The sequence below is a fragment of the Mus pahari genome, chromosome 23, assembly GCF_900095145.1.
Source record: "Mus pahari chromosome 23, PAHARI_EIJ_v1.1, whole genome shotgun sequence".
Classification (NCBI taxonomy): Eukaryota; Metazoa; Chordata; class Mammalia; order Rodentia; family Muridae; genus Mus; species Mus pahari.
The window spans coordinates 3,461,253-3,470,720 of NC_034612.1; the positions used below are offsets into that span (position 1 = coordinate 3,461,253).

The following is a 9,468-nucleotide window of genomic DNA, read 5'->3' on the forward strand; positions in this document are numbered from 1 at the left end:
TTGACAGGGGGTCCCTGGGGATGATGTTTCAAGAGAGCCTGGGATGTGGGAAGGAAATGGCTTAGCAGAGATGGAGGTTCTGAGGTAGGGTGGCATTACTCCCTCCTCCCTCCTGTTCTCCCTCTTCCCTCCTGATCTCCCTCCCCCTCCTGATCTCCCTCCTCCATTCTGTCCTCCCTCCTCCCTTCTGTTCTCCCTCCTCTCTCCTGTTCTCCCTCCTCCCTCCTGATCTCCCTCCTCCCTTCTGTTCTCCCTCCTCCCTCCTGTTCTCCCTCCTCCCTCCTGTTCTCCCTCCCCATCCTGATCTCCTTCTTCCCTCTTGATCTCCCTCTTCCCTCCTGTTCTCCCTCTTCCCTCCTGTTCTCCCTCCCTCCTCTCTCCTGTTCTCCCTCCTCCCTCCTGATCTCCCTCTCTCCTCCTGATCTCCCTCCTCCATCCTGTCCTCCCTTCTCCCTCCTGTTCTCCCTCCTCTCTCCTGTTCTCCCTCCCTCCTGTTCTCCCTCCTCTCTCCTGTTCTCCCTCCCTCCTCCCTCCTATTCTCCCTCCTCCCTCCTGATCTCCCTCCTCCATCCTGTCCTCCCGTCTCCCTTCTGTTCTCCCTCCTCTCTCCTGTTCTCCCTCCCTCCTTCCTCCTGATCTCCCTCTCCCCTCCTGATCTCCCTCCTCCATCCTGTGCTCCCTTCTCCCTTCTGTTCTCCCTCCTCTCTCCTGTTCTCCCTCCCTCATGTTCTCCCTCCTCTCTCCTGTTCTCCCTCCCTCCTCCCTCCTGATCTCCCTCTCCCCTCCTGATCTCCCTCCTCCATCCTGTCCTCCCTTCTCCCTTCTGTTCTCCCTCCTCCCTCCTGATCTCCCTCTCCCCTCCTGATCTCCCTCCTCCATCCTGTCCTCCCTTCTCCCTCCTGTTCTCCCTCCTCTCTCCTGTTCTCCTTCCTCCCTCCTGTCTTCCCTCCTCCCTCCCATCCTGCTTCCATAGGCTGACAAAGGTGAAGTCTCAGGCAGCAGAGTTGGTTCTAAGCCCCGGAGCCCCACGTCCCTTCCTAGCTTTGGCCCTCACTTGAGCTTCTGCACAACCCACAGGGACACAGCATCCTCCTACCCCCAGGCCCAAGCACAGATTGGGGTGCTCCTCGGCATCTGGACGCTCAGAAGCACACTCTGCTCCCCTCCCTCACACCCCAGCGGTTTCCCCTTGTCCCTCCACATGTTGTCTTGCTCCCATGTTCCCTCAGCTAATCACCCACAGGAGTGGGGGAGGAGGGTAGCTGTGAGGCAGTCTGCTGGGTCCCTGCTCCAGACAAGGTGCTACTCCTGTTGGTCTTTGGAGGGGGCCACTGCTCTTTGCAGTGGGATTATACATAAGAGAAGGGGTGCAGACAGAGCGGGTGAGGCTGTGAGAAGCCATGAGGACAAGATGGAAGGTTTCACTCAGCGCTTGGCACGAAGGGAAGTCAGAACAGGGGTGTTGTGGCAGCCAGGAGGAAGAGGGTGGCCTCTAGGGAGTGGACATTGACTGGTGTAACACTCTTGTTGGTCAGCTTTTCCTATGCCAACAAGATTTCCTGGTCCCCTGCCTGGCCTGGACAGCCCCAGGAAGTGCACTGTCCAGGAGGCCATGTGGCCCCAGTCACGGACAGGCACCTCGGTTGACATGATGAATCCCATACCGTGGCACGCCTCAGCTGCACATCTGTAGCCCTGGGGAGTTGCGGAGAGGGTGACAATGGGAACACAAGGCTATTTTTAAACCTCCCTCACTGCTCCCACTCCCTGGTCGTTCCGGCTCTCTCTCTCTCAGAAGCCAGAGGTTCCAGCTTGGATCTGTTCAGAACTGTCTCATCTTAAGACCCGACCAGGGAAGAACAGTCTGTCCCCCTGATGAAGTGTGACTCCCAGCAGTCTAGAATTCGGAAACTGGCCGGGGGCCGGAGGGCACGCATCTGTGTGTTATGCCCCGGTGGAAAAGTGGCTTGGAAGGGAACAGAGGATACTGCGGGCCAGAGGACCTTGGACCGCAGAGGCTGACATACCAGGCTCACCCACTCTGCTTGACCAGCAGATTTCAGGGTGTGTGTGATGGGAGCCAGGGGGCTGGGGCTGGAGACTATGCCTTTTTATATTGTATTACTCTGAAAACAACATGCAAGATGTCAAAAAACCATTAACATGTTTATATGGATCCACTGGGGGGGGGACAGCATTTATGGCTAAAACCCCAACCCATTTACTCCCCCCTGACCTTTCATCTTCCTTCGAGCCAGGCCCACTGGGGTTCAAATCTAGTCTCTGCCAACATCTGACTGGCCCCACCTTGGGCCAGTTACTTAACCTCTCTGAGCCTCTGCTTTTCCTCATACGTATGAGGTTTCTGTGAAGAATAAATGAGAAGGTGCGTGTGAAATACTTAACATGCATGAGACATGTTAAAGAAGTGCATGACGCCCCCTCCTTGGTGAGGGAATGACGTCAGCTAGGGGGAGCAGGGCTCAGGTCTTTTTGCTACTGATGAACAGTATGTGTGTATGTGGGGGGTGTTGAGTGAGCCACTTCCCGACCAGGGGAGGAAAGCCTGATCCTGGGCTGCCCATGGGGTTGTTGATGTGTTCAAGGAGGACTCGGGGGAGCTGGTCAGCTGCCCAGACGAGCCGCTAGACAGCCTTGGGAAGACGCTCTAAAGATGGAGTCCCAAAACTCTGTTCTAGATCAGACTCCAGGACATTCTAAGCCCTTCTTCCAGCCATCATGGAGGGGATTAGGGGAGGAGAGACCCTGGGACAGGACGGGATGGGATGGGATGGGATGGGATGGGATAGGATGGGATGGGATAGGACGGGACGGGATGGGATGGGACGGACGGGACGGGACGGGATGGGATGGGATGGGATGGGATGGGATGGGATAGAGGCTTCTGTGAAGAGGTCCCCACCCAGTCTCAGGGGTCAGCACTAGGTGAGTATACACACTAAAGCAAAGAGCTGCCACCACCTGAACCCCCAAGCATCCACCGCTATAGCTCCGTCTCTCTGTGGCATGATGGTGTGAGATATCCTGTACCCACATCCTTCAGGGTTCTCTGCTCCCCGTCTCCACCTCTTCACCCCCCCACACACACACACATACAACCCTGTGTTGCCCTTGCAAGGTTCCATGAAGCCCCTCAGGTCCCGGTCCTCCCCGTTCTTCTGAAATCCAAAGTCAAGGTCTTGGAGGACGATGGGGGTGTGGTGGGCTTTGCTGGTTTGACTGTCATGTCGCCGTAACAGGTCTGCAATGGGTTAGCGGTGACTTCCTCACCCACACCGGAGACTGCGCAGCATGTTCGGGGCACACGCGGCGAAATCGTGTATGTTGGTCACCGCTCAGGTCTTGGCTTCAGAGGTACTCCCTTTCCTGAGCCAGTCAAAGTCAGTCCCCTACTCCTGTTGTGGAGGCTCGGGTTGCTTGCCTGCCATTTTACTGGAAGAGTGTCCACACTTGGGAACCCCACTTAAAACATGAGCCACCTTGTGCAAAATTCACTGGGCACTGGAGCATCCCCAAAGGCTCCTGATGTGTCTCCCACTTCCGGAGACAAGTCCCTAGGTGTCCCTGGGCCGTGGCGCCAGTGGGGGACATTCCCAGGTGAGGTTCAGAGGGTACTGGTCTCCTTCTCATTCACCGAAGCCTTCTCATTCAAAGACGACATCTTGGTGAAGCTCCTGTGACTGGGGTAGGAGGAGGGGCCTGTGTCCTCACTCAGGGCATTGGCCAGGCGGGAGAAGAGGGCCACCTTGAATTTTCTGAAGTCGTGGCCCATGAAGACGTACAGAATGGGGTTCATGCAGCTGTTGGCGATGGCGACGGCCGTGGCCAGGGGCAGCCCCAGGCTGAAGACAGAGCTCGGCACAGCTGTGTGGTGGAGCTCCAGCAGGTAGAGGGTGTGGTAGGGGCACCAGCAGAGGAAGAAGGTGACGATGATGGTGATGATGATCTTAAAGGGCTTCTTGTTCTTGGCCAGGCGGTTGCGCTGCAGCTTGAAGACGATGGTGAGGTAGCAGGCCGTGATGACAAAGACAGGGATCAGGAAGCCGCAGAGGAAGCGGGTGACGGTGACCGCCACGTGTCGGCTGTACCCCGTGGAAACCGTTTGAGAGTGGGCAGGATGCGGGGAGGACTCAGCCGCGGCCAAGCTGAAGTTGTTGAAGCAGGTTATCTTCCCATGTATGTCGGCGGTGTCCCGGAAGACGAGGGACGGGGAGCTCAAGAAGAAAGCCAGGACCCAGACGGCCGCGCAGGTCGTGTAGGCCAGGCGGACGCTGCGGTGGTTCTGGGACCAGACGGGGAGCAGCACGGAGATGCAGCGGTCGAAGCTGATGACGGTCAGCAGGAAGACACTGGTGTACATGTTGTGGCTGAGCAAGAAGTTGCTGATCTTGCACATGGCCTTCCCGAACACCCAGTGGTAGTCCATGGCCGCGTAGGCGATGTGGATCGGCAGGAAGATGTTGAACAGGAAGTCGGCCACGGCCAGGTTGACGAACCACACGGTGTTCACCGTCTTCTTCATCTTGAAGGTGGCGATGACGATCACCAGGCCGTTGCCTAGGAGCCCGAGGAAGCACACCAAGCTGTAGATCACCACCAGGAAGACCGGGGCCACCTTGGCCTCCCACGGACTCGCCTCCTCCACATCTACAAAGTAGTCAAAGCCGTCAGAGTACTCGTCGTCGTAGACGCTGGAGTCGTTGTAAGCTTCGTACTCCATCTCTGTGAGGGAAGACAGGGTCACAGGCTGGAGACCTCCATGGGCAGGTGCCAAGGCGCTGCCTGGTACCTCCTGGTCTGAGCAAAGCCGGGGGTTGTGAACCATCTCCCCTTTTACCATGTCTTATCTTTATTTTGCATTCGTGTGCCTGTTTGTATAGGTGCGCGCGTGCGCGTGCGCGTGTACATATGCTCACGTAGGCAAGTGCGTGTGGAGGGCAGAGGGGAATGTCAGAGAAGGGCTGGGTCTCTCACTGAACGTGAAGGTTATCAGTTCATCTATTCCTCTTCTCAGCCCCATTCCTCCTCCTCCTCCTCCTGCTCCTCCTCTTCCTTCTCCTCCCCCTGTTCCTCCTCCTCCTGCTTCTGCTCCTTTTCCTTTTCCTGCTCCTCCTCCTGCCCCTCCTCCTCCTGTTCCTCCTCTTCTTCCTCCTCCTTCTCCCTATGCTCCTCCTCCTTCTGTTCCTCCTCCTCCTGCTTCTGTTCCTTCTCCTTTTCCTGCTCCTCCTCCTGCTCCTCCTCTTCCTGCTTCTCCTCATGCTCCTCTTCTTCCTCTTGCTCCTCCTCCTCCTTCTGAGACTGGGTCCCACTAGTTGACCTGGAACTCACTATATAGACCAGGCTGGCCTCGAGATCCATCTTTCTCTGCCTCCTAGGTGCTGGAATTCTTCCTTGTTTCTTTTACAAACACCTGTCACCATCTTGCGAGGCAGGCGCTAATAAGGGTTAGCCGATAGAGACAGTAACAGCTGGACTCCACAGGTCCAGGTAGGAACACGAGGCCAGACAGAGACCCAGCCCCAAACAAGCTGAAGCTGTAGAGGTGGAACGCGTTCGCACACTTGTGGTGGTTTGAGTGAGAATGGCCCCCATGGGCTCAGATGTTTGAAGACTGCGGCCCCATTTGGTGGAACCGTTTGGGAAGGATTCGGAGGTGTGGCCTTGCTGGAGGAGGCATATCCCTGGGATCAGGTGCCTCCTGCTAGTGAGACGTGGATACTCAGTCGCTGTTCTGCTACCTGCTGACCCATGCCTTTGCTCCACCAGTATAGACCCTAACCCTCTTTTAAATGGAGAGCCCAGTTAAACGCTTTCTTGTATGAGTTGCCTTGGTCATGGTCTTTCATTAAAGCTATAGAACAACTGACTGATACAAAGCTAAATAAAAACAGTGATGTTGCCCTCCTCCTCAACCACAGGAAAAGACAGGGATCCAACCCGAGTCTCACCTGCCTCTTAAGGACCCCTTCCTTCCCTCCTGTATACTCTGTGTGTGAGCTAGTCATTCGGTGTCCCCTAGGGTATAAACTATCACACTAGCTCGACATGCAGTGGAGAAGGGAGCCTGTTGCAGTGACGGTGGTTCCACTCACGTGACTCCCCCGACCCTGCCCTGCTGGTGGCCACAAGCCCTCTTTGGAGACAGGAGTCCCTACCTTTGAAGACCTTCACTGTTCACCGTTGCAGAACAGAACTCTAGTCCAGGTCCTCTGCTAGTCTGTCACTGCGTGTGACTGGAAATACCTGCAGGGAGGGAAGATAAGACAGGAGATGAACTCAGAGCCCAACAAGGAGGAAACAGAACTCAGAGAAGTTAAGAGTCACTCAGCCAAAGTTTTCCTGCTGGGAGAGGGGGAGGGGCTTCGAACCTAGAACCAACTGACTCTACCCAGATCCGATGCCATAACTCCTCAGCACCGGCATAAGGTGCCAAAGACTAAGGGTGCAGGGCAGATGCTGTGCAGATTTGGGGTGGAGGCACTCAGTGGACGCTCACCAACACTAACCCACCGGGCAGTGGGAGGAGAGAAGGTGGAATGGTCGTTCCAGCACCTGCCAGGCACTTACAACACACCCCTCCATGCCATCTTGTTTTCCCAGAGCCACTTCCCAGCAGGCATTGCTGCTCTCGCTTAAGAAGTGTGGAAACTGGGCCAGTGAGATGGCTCGGGGGGTAAAGACACTTGCCGAGGCTGGCAACCCGAGTTCGGTTCCGGGCACCCACATGGTGGAAGGGAAGCAAGTTTTCAGGATTGTCCTCTGACCACCATACATGAACATGGGCACATTCATGCCTGCACACATGTGCCAAACAAACACATACATACATACATACATACACACATACATACATACATACATACTTGGAAAAATAGAAACGTGGAGAATAAAATATCTCATGTTTATAATTCTGGCTCTTGGAGAGGCTGAGGCAGGGGAATGATGAGTGTTTGTAGCAAAGTGGAAACTGAGGCTCAGAAAGCCTTCTTTGGGCCTGCTGCTCACCATGAGTTAGATATGGACCTCCCCGTCCCGGTGACCCTGTGTGGGGACAGTGACCTGCACAGCCCCAGACATTTACAAGGCAGACTGCCAAGCTGGTCCTGAATTGGCCCCATAGCAACCCTGCTGGGTTTTCATGTCATGTCAGGAGAGTTTGTGAACTTGGAGGTGCCTGAGGCAGTGGTTGGGTGCAGGGTTCAAATCTGTCACCTGCAAGCTCTACACTTCTGGGGCGAACAACTTCTCTCTGGGCTTCAGGCTGCCTACTGATAAAACAGGCATGTTCAGATCACAGAATGTGTTCGTGTGTTAGAGGGCAATGGGCATCAGGACACAGGATGCTCAGCTTGGCACAGATGCACACAGAGAGCCATCAAGACTTAGGAGTGAAACCCTTAGTATTAACCCCAGTGGGACTGCCAGCCAAAACCTCCCTCGTTACCAGCCAGCTGCTCCTTGGAGACCCGGGCGCACCTCAAATTACAGGAAAGCACTTTTGTTAAGTGAAAGCCATTTTTCACTGGGACTCCGAGGGATGCACATGTGAGCTTGCACATGCCCACACTTTGCAGACTGGGAGCCTAGTCCAAGGGTATCCAAGGTATGAGATGGGTAGAATGGGAAGACAGAGCAGGGATGCAGTGTAGTGGATGGGTGCTCAAGTGGCACCTGTAGATTCACATCCCTAGTGCTGGGGAGGGTGAGAGAGAAGGAAGGAAGGAAAGAGGGAGGGAAAGAGAGGTCCTGTTGGTGGGGAAGACTTACTGTCCATGACAATATGAGGTGCCATTTTCAACTCTTCTGTGTTCAGGGGCTGGGCTGAGCCCATGGAGTAGGCTCCCAGTCTGTAAAGTGTGGGTGATGGAAACTCACAAAGGCCCCACTGCATGTGTGTTCATATGTGTGCATGGATGGGTGAGCATGTGTGTAAGCATGTGTGTAGGCATGTGTGTAAGCAAGTGTATGTGTATATACCTGTGTGAGCCTGTGTATACATACATGTGTACACAATTGTATAAGCATGTCTGTGAGCAAGTGTGTACACATGCCTATATTCATGTGTGTAAGCAACTGTGTATGCATGTGTGTATACCTGTATGAGCAAGCATGTGTGTACATGCATGTGTACATGTATGTGTACAGGCATATCTGTGAGCAACTGTGCATATGTATGCATGTAAGCATGTATGTAGTATGTGTGCATGTAAGCATGTTTGTAAGCAAGTTTATGTGCATGTGTGTACACATGGGTGTATGCATTGTGTAAGCATGTGTGTAAGCACGCTTGCGGAGGACACAGACGTCTTCCTCTATCTCTTATCTCTTTGTTGCTGTTGTTCTGGGGACTGAACATAGTCCTTGTGATGGTAGAGCATCTCCCCAGCTTCTCTGGTGCCACCCCCCCATCCCTGGAAGGGCTACCATGTGGCTTGGGGAGCAGAAGGCCCTGACTGAGCTCACAGATGGGCGACAAAGCCATCTGAAGCCGGCAGAACCCAGAGCTTAACTGCCATGCCATGGGACTTCAGGACAGCTGCCGTGTGTGTGTGTGTGTGTGTGTGTGTGTGTGTGTGTGTGTGTGTATCTCCACGGTCCTGGGCACAGAGAACTATTTTCTTAGGGTCTTTCCCCACAGTGGACACACATGCATAGTCAGAGAGGTAGCACTGGGCCAGGGCGAGCCCCAGGTATCCCAAGAAGTAAGAAGGGCTGGCATCCAGTTTTCTGGAACAAGGGACCTCTGAGTTGGTAAAGGCCAAGCAGGAACCAGGATGTGAAAGCTGAGAGAGGAGGGAGGGAGCCCCAACTGTAGCACAGGGGACTGAGAGAAGCTCGCTGCTGGCCATAGGAAGATGACCCAGATGATGTCATGTCTGGTTTGTAGGCTGGGCTGGGAGTAGCTGGGGTCAGGGGCTGAGCCAGGGCCAGCAGAATAGGTTCCTCTGAGGGTGTAGCCTTTGCCTCCCCGCCGCCGCCAGCCCTCCTCGGAGGTGGGGGAAGCCTCTCTCTGTTCCTGGGGACCTAGAGGGAGTCACCTCAGCTGCCCTGTTTATATGGGGATGTGAAGGGAAAGGGGTGCCAGGTCCTGTATTGTAAGAGTGTGCAAGGACTAAAAGCCAATGTGAAGTAGGGACTGGCCCCCATGCGCCTCTTGAATACCCAAATCCTAGCATCCATTTCTAAAACAGTGTAATATCTGCATATAAAACCACACATGTCCTGCTGGATACTTTAACCTTCCTGGGGATTCAGTTTAATGTCTAATATCATGGGCACACTGTGAGCACAGTCTTTGTACAGCAGAATGTTGTGACAAGAAATGACAAGAAAAGGTTACATGTGCTCAGAGCACAAGCAGTTTCAGCCCAAATAGGTTCATTCGTGTTCTCTCTCTCCTCTCTCTCTCTCTCTCTCTCTCTCTCTCTCTCTCTCTCTCTCTCTCTC

At 54.5% G+C, this 9,468-nt stretch overlaps 1 protein-coding gene across 2 annotated transcripts in view; it reads right to left on the reverse strand.

Moving 5' to 3' along the window:
- Nucleotides 1-2,832: 2,832 nt before the first annotated feature.
- Cmklr1 (chemerin chemokine-like receptor 1) overlaps nt 2,833-9,468 on the reverse strand; it is a 48,304-nt gene continuing 41,668 nt past the window's right edge. For both annotated transcript variants that reach the window (XM_021187125.2, XM_029533912.1), the window contains exons 5-6: nt 6,177-6,264; nt 2,833-4,743 (exon numbers count right to left, since the gene is read on the reverse strand). In XM_021187125.2, the coding sequence (XP_021042784.1) occupies nt 3,626-4,741 (1,116 nt within the window). In that variant the 5' untranslated portion in view covers nt 4,742-4,743; nt 6,177-6,264 and the 3' untranslated portion in view covers nt 2,833-3,625. The remainder of the gene's footprint in view (nt 4,744-6,176; nt 6,265-9,468) is intronic.